General features: G+C 30.0%; 6 protein-coding genes and 1 non-coding gene across 7 annotated transcripts in view; 4 read left to right on the top strand and 3 right to left on the bottom strand.

Moving 5' to 3' along the window:
- The window catches only part of LOC125818922 (uncharacterized), a 196224-nt gene that overhangs the window by 48300 nt on the left and 126214 nt on the right, over positions 1-21710 (bottom strand). The gene's annotated exons all lie outside the window — the stretch shown is intronic.
- Positions 134-731, bottom strand: LOC125818925 (protein PELPK1-like). Its single transcript, XM_049498436.1, has one exon. It carries the CDS (start codon positions 701-703, stop codon positions 323-325), a length of 381 nt encoding a protein of 126 aa, XP_049354393.1. The 5' UTR covers positions 704-731; the 3' UTR covers positions 134-322.
- Positions 1363-1952, top strand: LOC125818924 (protein PELPK1-like). The gene has a single exon (XM_049498434.1). The coding sequence runs from the start codon at positions 1401-1403 to the stop codon at positions 1788-1790; it is 390 nt and encodes a 129-aa protein (XP_049354391.1). The 5' UTR covers positions 1363-1400; the 3' UTR covers positions 1791-1952.
- LOC125818914 (glutamine synthetase cytosolic isozyme 1-1) overlaps positions 5931-21710 on the top strand; it is a 176314-nt gene continuing 160534 nt past the window's right edge. The window contains exon 1 of the mRNA XM_049498425.1: positions 5931-5934. The gene's annotated coding sequence lies outside the window, so the exon portion shown is untranslated. The remainder of the gene's footprint in view (positions 5935-21710) is intronic.
- Positions 11295-11615, top strand: LOC125818878 (protein PELPK2-like). Its single transcript, XM_049498391.1, has one exon. The coding sequence runs from the start codon at positions 11295-11297 to the stop codon at positions 11613-11615; it is 321 nt and encodes a 106-aa protein (XP_049354348.1).
- Positions 11958-12038, top strand: TRNAS-GCU (transfer RNA serine (anticodon GCU)). Its single transcript has one exon. It is a non-coding gene; the product is annotated as a tRNA-Ser (tRNA).
- LOC125818877 (transcription factor bHLH30-like) lies at positions 12834-15695 on the bottom strand. The gene is made up of 2 exons (XM_049498390.1): positions 15163-15695; positions 12834-13394 (listed from the first exon to the last, which is right to left on the bottom strand). The coding sequence occupies exons 1-2, from the start codon at positions 15427-15429 to the stop codon at positions 12834-12836; spliced, it is 828 nt and encodes a 275-aa protein (XP_049354347.1). The 5' UTR covers positions 15430-15695.

Raw genomic sequence — 21710 nt, 5'->3', positions numbered from 1 at the left:
GTGTTAAACTTCTTTACTCGATTTCTTTTAGTTAATGATCGAATTAGTTTTTAAAAAATTATGTGTCATGATCCAATTTGTTCGAAAAATGCAAATTAGGTTGATATTTGATATACGGATAAATACACATGTATAACGGAAGAGAATAAACACTGCATCGCAGTAATACTAAGTCTTTTTTTCTGTATAATCAACACACAACACCCATATATATAGAGTACAAATGATAAGATGCGGCATTACAAATGAAAAAAGAACAGGAAAAACATCAAATGGTAGAGACCAATGTGGTAAGAAAGGTAAAATGTGGGAAATCGCGAGGTTAGTTGGATGGAGGAGGTGAAAGTGTTGGAATTGTGGGAATGTTTGGAAGTGATGGCATGTTGGGAAGAGGAATATTGGCAGGCATTGGAGGCAGAGTCATTTTCGGGACAGAGGGCAACGTAGGCAAAGATGGCAATGGCGTATTAGTTGTTGGAAGTGTAGGCAAAGATGTAATGCTTGGCAATGGTGGCAATGTGGTTGCTGTTGGTAAATTGGGAATAGTGGGTAATTGTGGCATTGTTGGCTGAGGCAACGAGGGGATCGTTGGCAAGTTTGGAAGTTGAAGTAGGCTACGAGCAGCATGACTTGTGGTGATGCTTGATAAGGACAATAATGCTATGATCACGAAGAGGATTGAGCAATTGCTAGAAGGCGCCATTGTTGTATAATTTGCTTAGATGGCTTTGTTTTACAAGGAAATTATGTTGTGTTTTCACTTGATTTGAGTTTAATCATCTCTATAGGGTTTATATAGTGGAAGTTCTTGAGTACTATATGCATAATTGGATGAGATGTTAGGTGTTAGTTAACCTTCTTGAATGTTGATTTGAGGAAATACTTAATGTTTATACCTAACTAAACAATTAACCTTAAGAATCAACAATTGTCAAAGTAAAAGGCATATCACTTAACCATAGTTAAATGTTAAAAAATTGTCTATGCAAGACATATGTCTTACATTCATAAACACCTAGTGCAAATAAACTTTCACCCATACAACGATAGGTCCATGTTAAAAAATACTCTTCCCTTAACTTGGTTTTCTTGTTGATTGTTTAACCAAATGTGTTGAACTTCAAAATATTGTTGAGCAGATTAGTTATTTGAGCATTTAATTATTAGGCAAGCAAACATATGTCCTAAGTAGTTGAACAACATTGGAAGAATCAACAGAAAACAGTCACTAGTATTAGCAAAATTAAGAACAATAGAATTGCTATGCTTTCACACCAAATACCTCATACACTAATATTGTTAGTTTTTCAACAACTTTCCCTATATATAACCATTTAGAAATTGATCAAATTAAAACAGAATTTCCAACTTACAAAGCAATCTTGCAAATTACAACAAATATGGCTGCTTCTAGCAATTGCTCAATCGCCCTCTTGTTGATCGTAGCATTATTGTCCTTATCAAGCATATCGACAAGTCATGCTGCTCGTAGCCTACTGCAACTTCCCAACTTGCCTACGATCCCGTCATTGCCTCAACCAACAATGCCACAGTTGCCAAATATTCCAAACTTGCCAACAGCATCCACATTGCCACCATTGCCAAGTGTAACATCTCTGCCAACACTTCCAACTGCTAATTCACCTCTACCTTCTTTGCCTAATTTGCCCTCTATCCCGAAAATGACTCTGCCTCCAATGCCCGCGAATCCTCTGCCCAACATGCCATCACTTCCGAATATTCCTTCAATTCCAACCATTCCAACACTTTCACCTCCTCCATCCAACTAATCTTTGCAGCTTCCAACCGCGTGATTTTTACCTTTCTTACCATACTGGTCTGTACCGTGCTTTTTGTTTGTTTGTAATTTTAATCTTTTATGTGATTCTCGACAATGTACTGTATCATTTATACACTTCTGAGTGTTATACATTGATTGTCATTTGTGTTAATCCATTGCAGTGTCTATTACTGATTCATGTATGTTATTTGTCCAATATATTTTCCTAATACACGAAGTTCAATGTACATACATTTTTTTGAGCAAATTTGAATATAACTGTTTTTCCGCGCACAATCAGATGTCATTGCATTTAGAGAAGTAACAGTGATTCATACTACTAAGAAAAGGGTTTAAGAAATTATGCAAAAAAAGAATTAAAATCAGCTAGTTCATAAACAGACACTCAAACTTGGTCGTCTGAGCTAGCAAGTATGTACTCTAACTTTGACAGTAACAGATCTAGACATCTCAATTGACAGCTAAACACTCCAAATCGTCCCTATTCTGTCTCGTGGACACCTGATGTTGACCTAACACATACTCTAGAGGTGTCTAGATGATCATTTTTGTAAGTTGGAGTGTTTAATTAACATAGTGGAGACGAGTTCAGGTGTTGTCTAGATGTGCACTCTCAAAATTGAAGTATTTACTTGCCAGTTGAGAGTGTTTGTTTATGTATTATGCCAATAAAATACTCGAGTAAATTTTGTAAAGGAGTTCAGCAGAACAAGCAGTGCACTCCAATATCAGTGCAAATTATCTTTACTCTATTTGCAAATTTTCAGCACGTAATTGTTGTTATTAATTAGGACGCTTTTAAGAAGGTAAAAACTTATCTCGTATCAAGTATTTACACAAAATCAATGACTGTATAATGTGTTGGTAGATACACAACTATCATTTAACCATGGTTAGTTATGTATATTTTCACTTCATTAAATCACTTAACAAATTATACTGGAAAGCAGTATATTTTCATGTGCATTAGTTTAGATTCCTCAAAAAACCAAAACTTGAATGATCAAATAAATTGATTTGGTAAATACATATTTGCACTTGATGTTTTCCCCTAATTAGACGATTAACTTTTATGAATCAAACAATCTGAGTGAAAATGCATATCACTTAACCATAGTTAAGTATTAAAAAGTATTGTCGTGTCGGAATTTTCCTATTTCTAGAAAAATCACCTTTTGAAATGATCTAAGTATAAAACAATTTGAGAAATACTTAGAAAGAGTCGCCACTTAATTTTTAAAAGAAATTAAGAAAACTTATAATTTTCAAAGATTTAAACAGAAAAAATCATTTGAAAATACCAAAGAGGGTTCGGAGTTCAATTTACACTTCGAGAAGGGTTTAAGCACTCGAAGTGCCCGCTAACATGCGGTTGACCTGCGACTTGACTTAAAATATATATTTGACTAATTTTTAGAAAAAAAATTGATTTAACATAAGAATAATAACTTACAATTTTTGGTTAACTAAAAAAAGTTAAATAAGTGACACATTTATTTTATTTTATTTTTAGAGAAAAGAGATCCAAAACGAAATATTTGACTTGAAATATAAATGATTAGAATGTTAATAAAACTAGATTAATTAGAATAACTTAATTCATTTTAAAATAACTTAAACCAATTTTAATATATTAAAACATGAAAATTATTTTAAATTAATTGAAGAATAAAAGTTTTGGCTAACCTTTTTGAGAAAATGACTAAGCAAGTATTTATTTATTTATTTATTTACACTATAAGGTTAACTTTTAGAAAATAGTTAAACAAAGAGCGATTTATTTTTTTAGAAAATGGAACCTTAATTGAAATATTTGAATCAGAGATAAGTAATTGGAATTTTAATGGAATTAGATTAATTGGTTTTTATTTGAGTCATTTTTTGGTTTATAAAAAAAAAAGAACTATTTTAAACTAATAAAAAAAAATTGACTAAAGATTATAAATGAAAATACAAGAGTTGATAAAAATAAGATTTTGTTAGAAACAAAACAACACAGAGAAATAGTTCGTCTTTTGGGGAATTCGACTAAGTTGATTTACGATTATAAAGTTAGAGTTAAACAACAAACAATAAATAATCACAATTAAATAATTAGCGAGTAAGGGAGAAATTTCAATTTGGGCCTCCCTTTGGGCCAAATTCGCTGAAATTTGGGGCTTAGGCTTAATTTCCGTTTTTGTATACACTATTTGTATATCAGTGTATATCGGATGAATACTGCCTATTTTTTTTGTATATAAGACTATATACCGAATGTATACAACCTAATTCAACCTCCAAAACACCTGTTTCGATTTTTGGGCTCCATATTTCTGTATTACGACCTGTATACCAATGTATATTTAGTGTATACAGGCTGTATACAGTCCATTCCCTTGGACTTTAGGACCTGCAACCTGTTTTTAGTTCCCTGTAAACCTGCTTTCAATTGTATTTCAACTTCCCAAAACTCCAACAATCAACGATGAAGGCCGACTCGATAACGGAAGCATTGGACCAAAGGCCCAACAAGAAAATGCAAAGAGAGGAGTTCATGGCGAACTCGGGCAGATTTCACATGCAATAAAATGAGAAATAATATCAGTACCCAATAATAATATCTCCAAACCATAGCTTAATGATGCTTAACCAATCCCAAAATAATAAATGTGTCAAAGGGAATTACCGCTTAACTACTCAAGCTAAAGAAAATGAACAAGTAGATTAGATAATTACAGCAAAACAAACCATAGATCCCAAGCAGAAGAGAAGACAATTTTAAAGGCCTAAAAAAATGATTCCATCAACCCACATGTTCTGTAGAATCTCACTTACACATTAATTAAAATTCATTAAGACATAAGCTCATTTTCTCATTACAGTAAACTAGTACATGAGCCATATAACACATAATCAACCCACCGTTATCGACCTTATATTAAAAGGAGTCAACACGTCATATACGTGAAATATTAACGCCAACATATTCGTGCTTCAAGTAATCTTAAGAACAAAATTTAAACTCTATCACACTAAAATAGAAAGTTATACGAAAAGTGGCATAGACTTATCAAAATGAGTCATTCTAGGCAGTAGAAAAATTAGTTGAGATTATGTCCTTGCAAGGACAACAACATCTACAACAACAAATCAGGAGAGATCATACTTCAAAGACAAAGCAAAGCACAAGCGAAGCACACTAGTTTAGCAACACACTCATGAAAGCATCGAAGTCTAGTATCATTTCTAAACCTACAAAATCACCTTAAATGAACAGAACTTACTACATGTTGCAACATTCGAACTATAATAAGACCTAACACATTATTTAAAACAATAACAAAACAACACACATGATTCGAAAAAAAAAAAAAAAAAAGAATGAAAAATGAAGTGCGAGTGTTACCTTGTTTGGAGCAGCGACTGGAAACGGAAACGAGCAGGGATGAGCAACAATTTTCACACCGAAACACGACTTCGAGAAACTCGAATGAACGAGACAAAAACGATCAAGAACAATTTCAAAGATTTTTTGTTTTAGATCTATTTCTTCCTCTCAATACTTAGCTTTTCTTTTCTTTTTCTTTTTTTTTCTCCCCCCTTAAGCAGTGATCAAAGAGATGATTATATAGCTGAAAAATCCGAGGAAATCGAGTGAATTTTTCAATTTTAAATTCGGACTCCTCTGCCTCTTTTCAATCCAACCGTGGTAAGCTTTGAAAAAATCCCTAAAAATGGGGGAAAAGGGACGTGAGGGTGATGGGGGATCTGCAGGGTATGGGTTTTGGCAGAGCAATTGGACGAGATTTCCGGATTTGGGCTGGATTTCTCTGGGTTGCGTCTGGATTTGGGCTGGATTTCTCTGGATTTCTATCCCTACTCTTTCATAAATTACAAAATTCCCTTTATTTTATTGTCTTGCGGATACTTTAATTTAGAAGCTGTAATTATCAGTTCAGTGCGTTAAAAAGGGGATTTTATCAGTTTAGTGCCTTAAAAAGGGGATTTTATCAGTTTAGTGCCTTAAAAAGGGGATTTAATACAGAAATAAAAATTCATTGCCACAATTCACGCATACGTTTCTTTCATCTACAAATCAGTCATTCATAAAACGATTACTGAACTAAAATTTCAAATTTTAAAATTCTCTCTTTCTGTTTTGCAAAAAGCTCTGGAAGGCTGATCAAAAAAAATTGCAGCGCATTTTTTGGTGAAGATTTGTAATGAATATTTCAATCTTGTTAAGGCATTCAGGAATATGGGAAAGTGATGTTAAATACGAGCAATACATAAGTGATGGCATAGTGGTTGGAGAAAATATTTCGTTCGTTAATCTTAATTCAGCAATTGCAGCAAAATTGAATGTTGATGAATCAAAAAAAATATGGAGATCAGATACATCATAGAAGGTAATTCATCTCCATTGTGTATTCAGAATGATGTGGGGGTGAATTTGTACATAGAAGTGAAGAAACACGAGGTAGGATTCGGTATGTATCCACTATGCATTAATACATCGGATAAAAGTGATGAAGAGATACAAAATTTTGATGCAACAACAGGTGCAATTGTGTGTGTTGAAGGTGGAAAAAGGGACGCAAAGGCTCTAAGCATTATTGAATCGAAAATTTGTGATTCTTATTTCATGATGCAATAAATGAAAAATGTTATGTTTTGAATTCTGGCTACATTTTTTTATTGTTAATTTCTGATAAAGTTAGTTTGGTATACATTGTTGTGTGTCTGATACTTAATTGTTTGTAAATTTTGTATGGGATAGAATAATAGTCTAATAGATGTGATGTGTGCCAAAGTTAAAAGAGACAACATGTAAAATAGGTATTATTTGAAGCAATTATATATCATATACATACTATCTTCTTCTAAATTTTGTATCTACTAATAATAGAGTATCGGAAGTTGTATTTTTTACCATTATTATATATCATATACATACAATTTTTATATTTGTGGACGCAATTGTGTTTCATGTACATAATAATTTTCTGGAAATTTAATATCAACTTAAAAAAAGTTAGAGTAATTTTAGTATCAATTTTGTGTATTTGATACTTAATATATCTTTTTAACTTTGGCATGAAATAATAAAATCGTATCAATTTGAGATGTTTGAAGCACCTAAGTATCATATACATAATATTATGTAAATGATAATGATTTAGTATCATCCGTTGTGATTTGTAACAATCTTATAAGATATAATTTGTACCATGTTGTGTGAAGAATATAATTTTGTTATTTGTGAAAACAATTTTGTATAATATATTTGATAAGTTTGGGGAAATTTTGTATCAGATTCACTGTAGTAGAAGCTGTAGTAATATGTATAATACTTATAATATACAAAAATTAATAAGGTATTAAAATGTATTGAAAACAAATTTAAATGCGACATAAAAATTATGGACATAAAAACTCTTCAAATTTAGAAGTATGAATTACTTAGAAATATAATGTTGACTTGGCTTGGGGAGGAATACTCCAAAACACTTAATGTATCTTCAAAACAATAAAACTTATATCTTGACTGTAAGTCAGTAAATAAACTACTGTTCTACATTTATCAGTTCATCATCTGTCAATGGAATGAAGACACATTTAGCCTTGTAGGATTATCATTCTCGCTAACGTATTCCGCCTTGGCTTTGTCGGTACCATATTTCATAACAGTGTTGCATATCTTGAGCGAAGATAGTCACTTCGAAAAGGAATCGGTGGAACCTTCATTTCGTCACTCAGAAATTCAGCAAAAGCTGCTACATACGTTTCACATTCACTGCAAACAGAAAGAAGATACATTATAAATTGAATGAAATGTGTAAGTAAAGTTGGGTGGATACAATACTGACAGGTCTAAATTAAAAGCAAAAGAAATGCATACCATGGGTAGTGTTGGTCGAGAAATGGGAGGGGAAACCTTTTTACCCCTTTTCTTTTGAGTTTTTGCATCTTTTGCTTAGATGATTCCCCCACTTCCTTTTTTGATTTTCTCTTCATAGAAGTTGATTTGCCATTAATATCGGTGCAGTAAACTTTTAGACCTCTGTTCTGCCCAATTGGGGTCTTTTGAATCAAGAATTTGATCATTGTTAGGTGTTATTATTTGGGAAATTCCAATATTAAAAGACGGATGATCCATTGTACAATAAATAACCTTTATATCATACAACGAATTTCAACCATGAAACCTTAATATCAACAAGTAAAATATACTTTATTTCAACAATGAAACCTTAAAATCAACAATAAGATATCAGCAATTGATAAACAGATATATGAATCACAAGTAACAGATACTTTATTTCAACAACCATATCTTTCATCTACAAATTTAAAAGTAAAACTCAAACCAAACAATCAGTGTTTCTACAGATTACAAAACTTGCCTATCTTAAATACAAAACTTGCCTATCTTAAATACAAATCGTAGCACACAAAACTTGCCTTAAACTAGTCTTTCATCTACAAATGTAAAACAAATACTTATTTTTCTATCATCTACATATATGAATCACAAGTAAAAGATACTTTATTTCAACCATGAAACCTTAATATCAACAAGTAACAGATACTTTATTTCAACAATGAAACCTTAAAATCAACAATAAGATATCAGCAATTGATAAACAGATATATGAATCACAAGTAACAGATACTTTATTTCAACAACCATATCTTTCATCTACAAATTTAAGAGTAAAACTCAAACCCAAACAATCAGTGTTTCTACAAATTACAATATACACTAGATACGTTTATTTTTCAACAATGTGTAAAATTAAAAGCAAAAGATAGACATACCATGGGTAGTGTTGGTCGTAAAATGGGAGGGGCAACCTTTCTACCCCTTTTCTTTTTAGTTTTTGCATCCTTTGCTTTAGATGATGACCCCACTTTCGTTTTCGATTTTCTCTTGGAAGAAGTTTGATTCGCCATTAATGCCGTTGCATGCAAGCTTTTAGACCTATGTTCATTCAAGTTTCGGTGTTCAGATTCAAAAATTTGTTCATTGTTAGGTGTTATTAATTGGGAAATCCCAATATTAAAAGATGGATGATCCATTGTGACAAATAATCCAAAATAGATTGAAACAAAAAATTGATTTTGAAAGAAAAATGAAGAAGAAGAAGAAGAATACCTATTTTGAACTTTGACACTGTTGAATCGTTTGGAAATCAAATTGCTTTGAAAGCGGTAACTAATTTGGTAGTGGGAGAGATTATAGGCGAGATTTTGGGGGTGAGGAAGATGGGTTTGATTTCTTTCACAATAAAGTATCCGGAAAATAGGAATTGGGGAAAAAGTAGGGATTTTTGAATTTTTATGAAAGAGAAGGGATTAATTGATAATAGGTAAACATATGTAGTGTACTTTAGTAATTTTACATTATTTTATTGGGTTATTTGGTATTGTTTGTATGGGGCATAATTTCTTTTGTTTTGGGCTGGGTCAGAGGGGAAATGGGCTGCTACAATTAGCAAGGATAAAGGCCCAAAAATTGGTTTTGTTTAATGGGTTTAAGGTAAGGCAAGAAATGGCTAAAAGTGCGATACAAATTAATTAATAAGCTTCTTTATTTTGACGAAATAAAATAATTAACATAATTATAACTAATTAATTTAGGATATAAACTATTATATAACCAAAATAATTAGAGTTAATATCTCAAAAGATCACTCAACTAAGAGTTTTTATCTTACAAAATCATTTGCCCTAATTTAACATTAATATCTAACGCGACAAAATAAATTATTATTTTTTATATTATACATGGACCCCCACAAATTTTATTTTATATATATATTTTTTTTTTCACCAAATCCAACGACAAACTAAATAACGAATTCAAAATAGATGATTAAATATTTTTTATCGCGCATTTTAACAAGAAATTAAACTCTAAAAATATTCATGTTATAAATAAGAGAAAAAATTTTGTTACTAAAGTAATAAGAGGACGTTGGCCTGGCAAAACACATCACAGTAAAGTCAAAATAATATGATATCAAATAATAACTTATTGATAACATAAATTCAAAGTCAACGAAAACGAAATAGATATTGCACACGCATTTGGTAGTTGTAAATTTAGTTATTGCCGTATGCTACTTAATCGATACGTGTTTCAAAAATAGATTTGTATCATTTAACTACAATTATTAATCATAAAAAAAAACTAAAAACGGTAGATCTCATGCTAAAATGCTGAAAATATTTACTTACCAATCAACCTAAATACACTATTTTAATTTGGGAGTGTATGGGTGGGATGAAAGATATTAATTTTCCTTAATTTGTTTATTTGATTTGGTTGAGTGATTTTTGTAGAAAGAAAACAAAAGTCATAAGTTGAGTGATTTTATTGATACAAAATAAAGTTTAATGACTTTACAATATAAATTCGCATAGTTGAGTGGCCTTTTAAGATATCAACTCAAATAATTAACCAAATATTTAATTAAAGCAAAATCTTTTTTTTTTTTAGACGATTTTCGAATATTTGTAAAATATACTAATTTACATACATAATTATGTAAAACATACTGTTATTTAAAAATTATAACAAGTGACAAACTATTTGAAACAACTTACAAATTATTCTTATTTATTTTTTTATTTTTTTTCAAAATTTCTAAAATTAATTACTTTAAGTCATTTGAAAATTAAGAAGCTCGAAATTAATTATTATCGGGGAGGGTCAAAATTAGGTGTCAACAAGTATATATGGTAGACATATGTCTTGCATTCATTGGTTTGATGTAAACACTCGATGTGACTAAATTTTTACCAATTGATTTTGTAATCTAATGATTGTTATTTGTGAAAAAAAAAGAGAATCTGAATAAGAGTAAAACTACCAAACTTGGTTGCCCTTATGATTGTTTAACTAAATGTGTTAAAAGACTTCAAAATATTGTTGAGCTGATTAGTTTTTGGAGCATCAATTATTAGGCAAGCAAACATACCTCTTAGGTAGTTGAACAACATTGGTAGGATCAATAGACACACATTATTAACAAAATTAAAAAGAAACAATAAATAATTAGAGGTGTGGTTAAATGGTTCGGATACTTTCACCTTTAACCAAATATTTTGGGCTCAAGTTCTGGTATGAAGAAATCCTTGAAAGAGAGCAATAATCCCTTTAATTGGTCCTACGTGATGTGAATCTGAATTAGTCTGACTAGTATGTTCCGAATACTCAATTGTCCATCAAATATGGTTGATCCAATTTTCATCTATACATAACTATTCTAACAAAAACTTATTGACTTAAAAGTTGGTGCATGTTCCTCAACCCAACATTATTTAGGAAGATTAACTAACAATAAAGTATTAAGAATTTTAAAAGCCTATGCTTCTTCACCCAACATTTCACCAAAGAACTTCCCCTATATATATACACCCTTTAGTAAATCATCAAACTCAACTCATAAACACAACTTAATTTCCTTGTGCAAACAAAACAATTTTAGAGAAAATTAACACAATGGCTGCTTCCATCAACTACTCAATTATTTTTGTGATGGTAGCATTGTTGTCCTTATCAAACATATCGACAAGTCATGGTGCTCGTAGCCTACTACAACTTCCCAACTTGCCTACGATCCCGTCATTGCCTAAGCCAACAATGCCACAATTGCCCAACTTTCCACTCACATTGCCACCATTGCCAAGTATTGCATCTTTGCCCACATTTCCCTCTGTTGTCCCGAAAATGACTCTGCCACCAATGCCAACCATGAATCCTCTGCCTAACATGCCATCACTTCCAAACATTCCTACATTTTCACCTCCTCCATCCAACTAATATATAGTTATCTTTGCAGAGTCCATCTAGGGGTGGCAAAAATGACTTATTTATTGATTCAGTCTATTTTGATCCGCGCAAATTCAAGTCAAAATGTTCATTTGACACCCCTACCTCTATTCTACCATATAAGTAGTATTGGTTTACCTTAATTGTTCTATATGTCGTTTCTTTTCAGTTTTTCCGATGTATTCGAGTTGATTTTCGAGAGTGTATCCTGTATTTTGATTGTATGTATGAGTGTAATTTTTATGTTTTGATCCTGAAACAGAGTTTGATGCAATAATTTCTGTCTACTGGTTTTAATATGATTACTTTACTAATATTTATGCCTTACAATAAGTCGCTTTGGCCGAGTGGTTAAGGCGTGTGCCTGCTAAGTACATGGGGTTTCCCCGCGAGAGTTCGAATCTCTAGGCGACGATTTCTTTTTCTTTTGAATCTCCAATTTTCAGCTCCAAATAGCAATTAAATCAGCCATTATATTTTCAGAAAGGTTTGAATAATTTTTATTTTTTAAAAAAATAATATTTTTTTTGGTATAATGTACGCGAATAGTACTGATTAATATGATATATTAGTAATCATGAGATCAATAATACTAAGATTAATTATACCGACATTATCTTTTATCAACTGATTGATTTGTTTATTAAATGAACGGAAAAGGCTAAAAAATGCATCAACCTATAAAAAATGGTTCAAAAACACCCCCTTCTACCTATTGGTTTAAAAATGTCCTTAACATATTTTCTAGGTTAAAAAATGTTCTTTAGTTAACAGAAATATGACATGAAATATAAATAAACAATTAATTGAATATGATGAGCTTGCGTAGTATTTGGTAGTTGGTTAGATAAAGATTGACCAAGCCAATGATACTTAGCTTGTCTTTTCGGATAATCAACCACACTGTATTAAGGTACTAAATAAACTATATTAGAACGTTAATAATACCCTCATATAAATTTCCTGATTTACTATGTATAAGCTGAAAACACTACCAAACAAAAGATTATATAAATACCAAAATTAACATACATATCTTCCACCAAACGACTCCTAACTTAAAGACAAATCCAAATATTAAAATAATCATACAAAAACCACTCAATGAAAAAGAAAAAGAAGAAGAGACAAACCAAAAAACAAAACACTTGCAAACTTTTTTCCACAATTAACATCTTTTGCTCATTATGTCCACAAATCTTTGTCTCTTTAGAGCTGTCCATTTTTGCAAACATAATTCATTGGTCCCCCTACTAAACGTGGCCTTTTATTATTTCCCAACAAATCTTGCCCCATATTTTGTGGGCCAAAATTTGCCTTGTCCATAACCACTTTTAATGCCCTTCTCAATTGCACTAATAGCCCTTCTTTGCATCCATTTTCTAACATTTCTAGCCACAAAATACACTTAATTCTTCCTCCTACTGTTGACATTTCTGCCCTTACAATTTTTCCTTCTACTGTACTCAATGCCCTTCTTAATTCCATCATAATTTCTGGCCTATCCTCACAACACATTGATGCTTTTATTATTATTGCCCCATCGTACTCCGAGTTGTTATTATCAGTATTGTTATTATTATTATCGTTACAATAACTTAGGTTTAATTCATCCGATTCACTCGGAAACATTAATTTTGTCATTAATGTCGTGTGATCATCGTCGTCGTCGTTTTCCGACATTGTTGTTGTTGCTCCTAGTTCTGATGTTGTCTGCTTTAGTTCCCTTACACACCTTACTGCCTCTGCTAGTAAAGAGGCCTTGTCTGTCTGCACAATTTTTGGATGAACAAATGAAGTTAGAGAAAATGATAAATGTGGTCCTTTTAGGTTTAGAGTAGGTTCAAAATAGTTTCATTTTAATATTGAATAAATTCAGTTTATTAGATTATATGGTAATTAATTGTGTACACACAAAAAAAATGAAACCATAAACACCATAAAGTGTTATCAAATTCTAGAAACTGTAACGCAAAAATGTACTAGACATTAAACATAAACTATACTAGAAAAATATGAGTTTCCCCTAAATCCTTTTTTTTCCTTTAAAGTTTCTGTGAAATCTAACAGACAGAGTTTATTAAATATTCGACAAAGATTAAAAATACTCATTTTTTTACAAACTTAAATGACTAGAATCCAAGCATAAGGGGCCATTTTTGTCATTTTCTAAAGGTTGTTATGTAAGAGTTTGTCATCGATATTCACATACGAATCAAGGATTTGAACTTTATATGCTCAGAGTATAAAATTTTATCATAGTACATTTGATTTATTGAATTTAAATATATCTATGTCGAGGATCTATAGAAAGTAACATCGCTATTCCATAAAAATAGAGATAAGATCATTATACACCCTGTTCTTTCATACCCTACACTGAGTATATTATACAAAATATGCGCAAAAGTTATGGAGTTCAAATAAATACATAACTTGTACCCTACTACCGACGTTTGTCAAAACTAGCGTGTAAAAGTTGCCTTTTTGAGCGTGAAAATGTGGTATTATTTCAAGCGAGACACAATCATTATGAAAATTATTTAATAGCGACTATACTATAAGAGGTATATTTGACTAAATTGTATATTTCTTTTTATGATTAATATTTAACAACTTTTTTTTAAGAAATAGAAAAGGCGGAATCAGGTTATTTTCAGTGTAAATTCTACAAGTATGGTCACAGAGAGTGTACACAATCTTATATGATATTCCTACCTTATGAAAATAGAAAAAATATTTTTGATAAACCTTCGTCTCAATATATATCAAATGAGGTATGAACATCATAATTAAAAGAACCTAAGATTTTACCCTAAATTGCATTTAAAAAATAAAAACTTCATTCTACATATGAAACCTAGCTATCACATGTTGTTTGGTGCGTAAAAGCAAAAAAGCAAAGAGACTAGAGTATTAGGGCCTAGGGGCTTCATGATTATTGAACAGCATACATCATATTTCAAGTAAAAAATATTAGAGCAAGACATATTAGTACATGCTACATATCTATCTAGAAATAATGGTGAATACAGAATTTTTTGGGAATACTAAATATTTAATATGTATGTATAAAAAGTACTAATATTTACCATACATACACAATATAATGATTCGATTAAAAATATTAAACTGACCACCTAATCTATATGGTTCCAGCTAGCACCATTGTGTAGGCAGGAACTAGAGGTGACAAAATCAAATCGATTTTTAGTAACTCACTCGACCTATCCATATTTAAACAAATTGGATTATGACATATATATATATATTAAAAATATTTAACCTACATACAAAATATCATATTCTGGTAAAAGATGTTCAATTAACCATCGCATGTGCGGCGCCTCTAGCGCAAAAGTGGTAAAACCTAACCATTTTTTAGCAACTCATGACTCAATCTATCTATGTTTAAACGAATTGGATTATGACCTGTTTATCGACTCAACTCGTCCATTTGTCAACTCTAAATAATATATATACATATAATATATAGTTGCATAAAATTATGAATCAAAAGTTGGGGAAAAAAACTTACTTTGATAGTGTTAGGAAGTAGGTTCCTAAGAGTAGCAAGATGTCCATTGATTCTTTTTCTTCTCCTTCTCTCAGCTTCACTATGACTTTTATTAGCTGCAATTGCTTTAGCTTCAGCCATTGATCTTGGACTAACACTCGAACTTTCCAAATTATTAATATTATTAAACATTTCATTTGATGATGAATTTATAATTTCATGAAGAAAATTATTATATGAATCTGAACAAGTGTTACCTAGTTCATAAAAACTTGGAAATTGATACATTTTTTTTTTAAAAAAAGGTGGAATCTTGATGAAGAAAAAAAGGAAGAATATATGATGATGATATATAACAAAATAAAGATTGTTGATTAAGAGGTTTTTTTTCTGAAAAATGTTCTGAAGATTCTTTGACAAATATTCTTCACAAAAATTTTGGTCAGAGATATTGATTTGACTGAAATTTGGATTTATTTTTTTTTGTTACTAAATTTTGTGAGTTTGGTTTGTGGTATGAGCAAGTGAGAAAATGAGATAAGTTTGGTTTTTTATAGTAGTTGTAGTTGTAGTTGTAGTAGTGTGGAAGCATAAAGCAGGAAATTGTGAAATTTTTGACATGCTTTTTGACTCATTCAGAGTTTCATTATTTTGGTTAAAAGGATTAGATTTAAAAAAATATGACAATAATTTTATCAATTACGTAAAAGCTTGTGCTATATAGTAAAAGGTTGTGTAAATGTTTATATTCATTCAACAGAGAAAATAATCATTTCATATCACTTTAAAGGCTCTTTAGGGTTTACTGTTTAGTACTGTACTCTCTTGCTGATTTCATTTAATAAAATTAATGTTATATTGAAGTTACAAATATACTACAACTATTTTTTGTCCTTTATGTGGGGATGATTAACTTAGCACAAAATTTCAGAAAGAAATATGTTCAAAAATTTCTAATCTAAAAAATATAAAAATATTGTTTTTTTAACTTTGTGTGAGCTTATTTATATTGTTGGTTTCAAATTCAGAAATAAGAGGGGGTTACCGGTTATGGTAGATTGACTGTCAAGGTAAAACTTGTCAATTACATGAGTGAGTTTAATCAAAGTAATGAGTATTCATATAGTCGATTTCAATTTGTTTGAGAGTGAGACATAATTAATTATACCAATGTTGTTTTCCAAAAAATTGAGTTTGCAAATTCAATTTATGAGTTTTTAGAAAACAAAATTGAAGTTTTCTGAATGAAAACTTGAAAAAACTCCTAAAAACTATTTATTTGTAATTGAAATAATTGGTCAAATAGATAAACAAATACTGATTTACTTCAAATAAATGACAGTTCAATACACTAACCTCATATATGCACAAGAGATATGAATAAAGATTGAATCATAAAAATCTATTGTAGGCGACTTTACCCCGCTCCTTATCATCATGCCATGCATCTAGATAATCCAGAAAAAGTATATAATGAAACTTAACTATTCACAATATTCACAACTGCAATGACTAAAGTGCAATTTGACTTGGAATAGTAATGTTTCCACTACCTATTGTAAGACAATTATAACTTCTCCACACACACTAAAAAAAAGAATTACAAAAGGGGGTGAATTTTTTGGAATATTCTTTAATAAAAGAGTTCAGCCTTTTGGTTGAACTAAGTTTCTTATTGACTATAATCCATTTATATTTGATGGTCTATTTGTTCCTTGTGAGTATGTAAAAGTAATTGTGAGTATACTAAATTTACTAGACCTAAATCAAATATTTTGAGTTTGAATTTTTTATATAAAGTCAATTTTAAAAGGAATATTTTACTTCTAATAATCTAAATTTAATTGAATCTCAATGTAGCTAATGAATATCTAAGGGAAAACAAAACAAAACAAAAAACTCAAACCTAAGTTGATTACCACATATTTACAATGAATTGGAACAAATATTTTATTCTTCATTTGATAGAAGACAAATTTGAGAAAAGAATATTATCCACTGGATTGATGTAAAATTGAAAATTGAAAAGACTTAAAGTTATAAAAAATTTGGAAATGTCAAAGTTAATTAGCAAGAAGAGGGAGGCAAGGAAGGGAATTCACCTCTCTATATCAAAAGCATTATTTATACATTTACAAAATTTCAAATCACCTTAACATTAGGCTTTTCTATCTTATCATTCAAGCGCTAGTTTTCACGAATTTTTTTTTTTAACTAGAAATAAAAAGTGAAGGCAACAAGTACTTTATTACTAATAACACAACTAAAGACGGAGCTAAAATTTCTAGTATATATATATATATATATTTAGAAAGAATTGGTCGCTATTGTTTTTTTTTTTAAATAGATAACTCATAATAAGTGCATAACTTGTGTCTATCCGTTGTTAAATGACTTTACTAAATAGAGTCCTAAGGACAGTCTCTTTGAAAAGGGGCCGTATTAATTTTTATTAGCTGCATCATTCAACTCCATAGAATATCTAATTTAACAGAATACACACAATATAGATAATTATTGATACTCAATTTGTAGCGTCGACACATCACTCGACTCCTATAAGTTCAAATTTCAAATGTGACATATGTTTTGGATTCTTTTTGAATCCATTTGTCAAAAATGATAATATTAATTATTAATGATATGCATTATTTTGCAGTATTAATATATTAATAAAAAATGTGGATAAGCATGAGTAGTTGAAGACATAAGAAAAAAGAGAGACAAAAAGTAGAAGGTAGAATATTATTTTTGGTTTCACAAAGATGTACTTTTTAAAGCTTTGACAGAACATAGAGTTTCCTAATATTCAAAAGTGCAATCATTGTCCGGCGCAGTTAATTACGCTAAAATATGCCACAAAGAATAACTTGTACTCTCCTATATATATTCTATGTGTTTCGACAACTCATAATATACTTGTATCTAAGAGTGTTCACGATTTGGATAAAAATTGATCTAAATTAAAAAATTAAATCAAATCAATAAAATAAAACTAATTTTATTTGGGTTTGGTTTGATTTGATTTTAGATTTTTGAAAACCGGTAGTATTTGGTTTGGTTATGGTTTTATTCAAAAAATCGAAGAAATAACCGAACCGAACCGATGAATTATATACACATATTTTATTAATATACATACTTAATATATTGTTTTTATAAACAATTTTAAAGATCTTATATATGTTTTCATTAAAATTTCTTTATACTTTACTTATTGAAAGCAAGAATGCCCAAGGTGAAAACATTTATCTTATTGATTTCATGTATATGAGTGTCTATGACAATCTTTGTGGGACTGAAAATGTTATTGTCTCTTCCTTCTAGGCCAATATAGTGAATTTTAAAGCTTTATTGATAGTAAATTCAATAATTGAAAGTTCGGTAATTTAAGTCATTCTAACTATTTTTTATTTTGAATGGATTGTTGTCACTTTTTTCACATTTTGAATGAACTATTTCTTTTATTTATGTGTATGGTTAATAACCGAATAATCGAACCAAACCAAACCGAAACCGATAACCACCAAATAAATATGTATATTATATTTGGTTTGGTTTGGTTTGGTTTTGATAATTTTAAAACCGATTAAGTTGGTTTGGTTTTGATTTTGACCAATAACCAATCCAAACCGACCCATGAACACCCCTACTTGTATCAATAAAGAGGAAAATAAAATAATTATAATATTTTAAATAAGAAAAGAAATTTATGAAGAATTAATCTAAATAATTGAGCAGGTAACTGCTTAAGCTGAAAATAACTATCAGAATATGATGTATATATATATATGTATACTGACTAGGAAAAGTAAATAGAAAATCCAGTTGATTACTTATGCAAACACTTCTTAATTACTGTGCTAGAGAATATTCACATAAATTTTTTAAAATTTGAGTTGGAAGTGATGTAATTGAGATGAGTGTCTTTTAGAAACAACCTATCAATCTTCACGAGTCAAAGATAAGATTTGCATACAATCTATCTTTCTCAAACGCAGTGATGGACGCAAGGTTTTCATTAAGGAGTGTCAATGGTTATAGTAAAAAAATATATATATAAAATAGTCCAAATTGTAAAAATATATAATGAGGTTAGTAGGGCTTGAACAAATGACCTCATGGAGTGTTTGCAACCACTTAACTAATAGACTAAACCTTCAACTTGTTTCAAGAGGTGTCAATTCATGTATTTATATTTATTAAACTAAAATTTAACTATATACAACGTAAATTTCCAACGAAGGGGTGTCACTCGACACCCCTAAACCAAGGGTAGGTCCGCCCCTGCTCAAACGTCATTTCCGAAATTATATTGAGTATATTATTGTTATTGTTGAGATAAAAGTATCAAATCATAACATACCATAATTCGTGTATCTAAATGAAAATTTATTAACAAGCTTTTAGTTACTATATATCTATGATATATGAACTCATTCTAGCTATATAGTATATAGTTTCTTATATTCCCTTCTTACATTATTTTTTGGTGTTTTTGGGGTCCCAAGACATATAAGAGAAACAAAGGTAAAAAAGAAAAAAAAAACAGCCTTTTCTTTTCTATTATTTCTGTCTATTTCATTGTCCCTCCACTACTGAAACCATGGGGACCCAAAAAGATGTAAAATAAAAGAAGAAGAAACACTGCAACTGTAAAAAATCTACAGTGTCTGTTTGACCTCATATAGTTCAATTAACATATAGTTCAAACGTCGCTATTTTTTTTTTCTATCAGGTTTAATTTAATTGTATTAGCTAGCTGGTATGTAATCGGTAAGGCTATAGTTTGATGGAAAGTTGGTAACTTGTTAGGAGTTGGTTACATTTCAGCCAACAAGTTAAAAATTTAGAACAATTCAAAACACTCTGAACTTGACGCAAAATATTAGTTTCTACTATTTGATTAACTAAACTTAGATATATCTTCGATCTGTCACATGACATAGCAAGTGGTCTCAAACTCATGTAGGAGCATGAGACTCTTAATAAATAGTCGAGAGAAGTATTGAAACACCTCTAAACTTGGTGAGAATTTAGAAGTATATTTCACTCATGTTGCAGGGGGTGTTATTTAAGTTCAGTTAGTCAAGTAAAAAAGCGTTTTTAATATTGTCAATAGTTTGGGATGAAACTTAGAATTTGTGTCGAGTTTAGTGGTGTTTTTAATACTTTTATCTAGAGTAAAATGATCAAAAATAAATCTAAATTATTGTTTTACACGAGTTTCATATATCAATTGTCCATTGTTCTCTTTACATATATATACTTAAATTATCACTTTCTTATATTAAAAAAATACATTTTGATGTTGAATTGGCTAAATAGTTATTCCTAATCGACAATAGATATGTGTATGCCAACTCAACATCGAAGTGTATTTTTTGTTTAGTTACTTCTGAGCCAACTAGTTAAAGTTAAAGAGATAATTATGGTTAAAAACATAATGAAGTAAAAAAAAATTGTGAGTTTGTACTTAGACTATTAAGTGTCCATAGTGTCCATGTTTTCTATTTAAATTATCACCAAGTATTTATTAAAACACTTTAAGTAGTTATGATATGTAGTTTACACTCTCTGTTTTTGTTTTAAAATGGTATCAAATGGCCTTTCACGCGAATTATTTAAGAGATAATGGTCAAAAATATTTTATTTCAAAAATTATGTTTAGCCGTAAAATTCAAAGTTCAATTTGAAATTGAATTCTAGAATTTGAAATTATCAACAAGTTTTTTTTTCACTTCAAATTATTCATGAAAATTCAAAAATAATTTTAATTATTTGTTTTTTTTGCAATTTTCATGATTAAACGGATTCTTAATTCATTGTCTATCTTTTTCTTGAAATTAAATCTTACTTATATATAACCTGTAAATTCACAATAATGGCTGCTACTTCTAACCAAACTACCAAAGGGTAAATTAACCTTTACCATTTTACCATTACCCTTTCCTTGTATTGGTGTAAGCCCCACCCACCTCCACCTTAAGTTTTATGTCATTTTACAATAAATGGTAGAATCAAAATTTTCACAAAGATGGTGCATGTCAAAATATAAAGAATTGAATTTACAAAGAAGTTAATCGATGTATATATATAAGAAAAAAATTACCTAGCTACACACATACGTGAATCCACGTCCACCACTGCTTACAATAAATCTTCATTTTTACCTATAAGAGATTTGAAAAATCATTTTTTAAAAAAAATTTGTAAGTAGTCTACACTGTTGAGCTCGTAATCTTTTAGGACGTAAAATTAGATAGTATTAATTTATATAATCATGCATAAGTAGTTAACTTTTTCCACGTGAAATAAAATAATAATTACTATGAATATAAGACCAAACTTATGTAATTCCAAAAAAAAAAAAAAAAAAAGAGCTGGTGGATGGTCACTTTTTGTGTTGGTTAATTAGAAAACATCATATTTTAGCTTTATCCAACAGTCAAAAGTCAAATGTTTCAAACAAATAATAATGCAATTCATTTTCAACGTAAAAGGTTTGAAAACTTAAAAATTGTAAAGCTCTAACTTTAGATATGGAGGGGATTGTAAGAGTAATATAT

The sequence above is a fragment of the Solanum verrucosum genome, unplaced genomic scaffold, assembly GCF_900185275.1.
Source record: "Solanum verrucosum unplaced genomic scaffold, falcon-dt-bn FXZP01000252.1, whole genome shotgun sequence".
In the NCBI taxonomy this organism is placed as follows: domain Eukaryota; kingdom Viridiplantae; phylum Streptophyta; class Magnoliopsida; order Solanales; family Solanaceae; genus Solanum; species Solanum verrucosum.
The sequence above is the reverse complement of the archived record's forward strand: the minus strand, read 5'-3'. Positions and strand labels throughout refer to the sequence as shown.

Excerpts from the sequence above, each read along its gene's own strand:
- LOC125818878 (XM_049498391.1), top strand. The coding sequence starts at position 11,295 with ATGGCTGCTTCCATCAACTACTCAATTATTTTTGTGATGGTAGCATTG.
- LOC125818877 (XM_049498390.1), bottom strand. The coding sequence starts at position 15,429 with ATGTATCAATTTCCAAGTTTTTATGAACTAGGTAACACTTGTTCAGAT. Across the intron at positions 13,395-15,162 it reads TACTTCCTAACACTATCAAA|ACAGACAAGGCCTCTTTACT; the intron begins GTAAGTTTTTTT and ends AAAATTGTGCAG.
- LOC125818925 (XM_049498436.1), bottom strand. The coding sequence starts at position 703 with ATGGCGCCTTCTAGCAATTGCTCAATCCTCTTCGTGATCATAGCATTA.
- LOC125818924 (XM_049498434.1), top strand. The coding sequence starts at position 1,401 with ATGGCTGCTTCTAGCAATTGCTCAATCGCCCTCTTGTTGATCGTAGCA.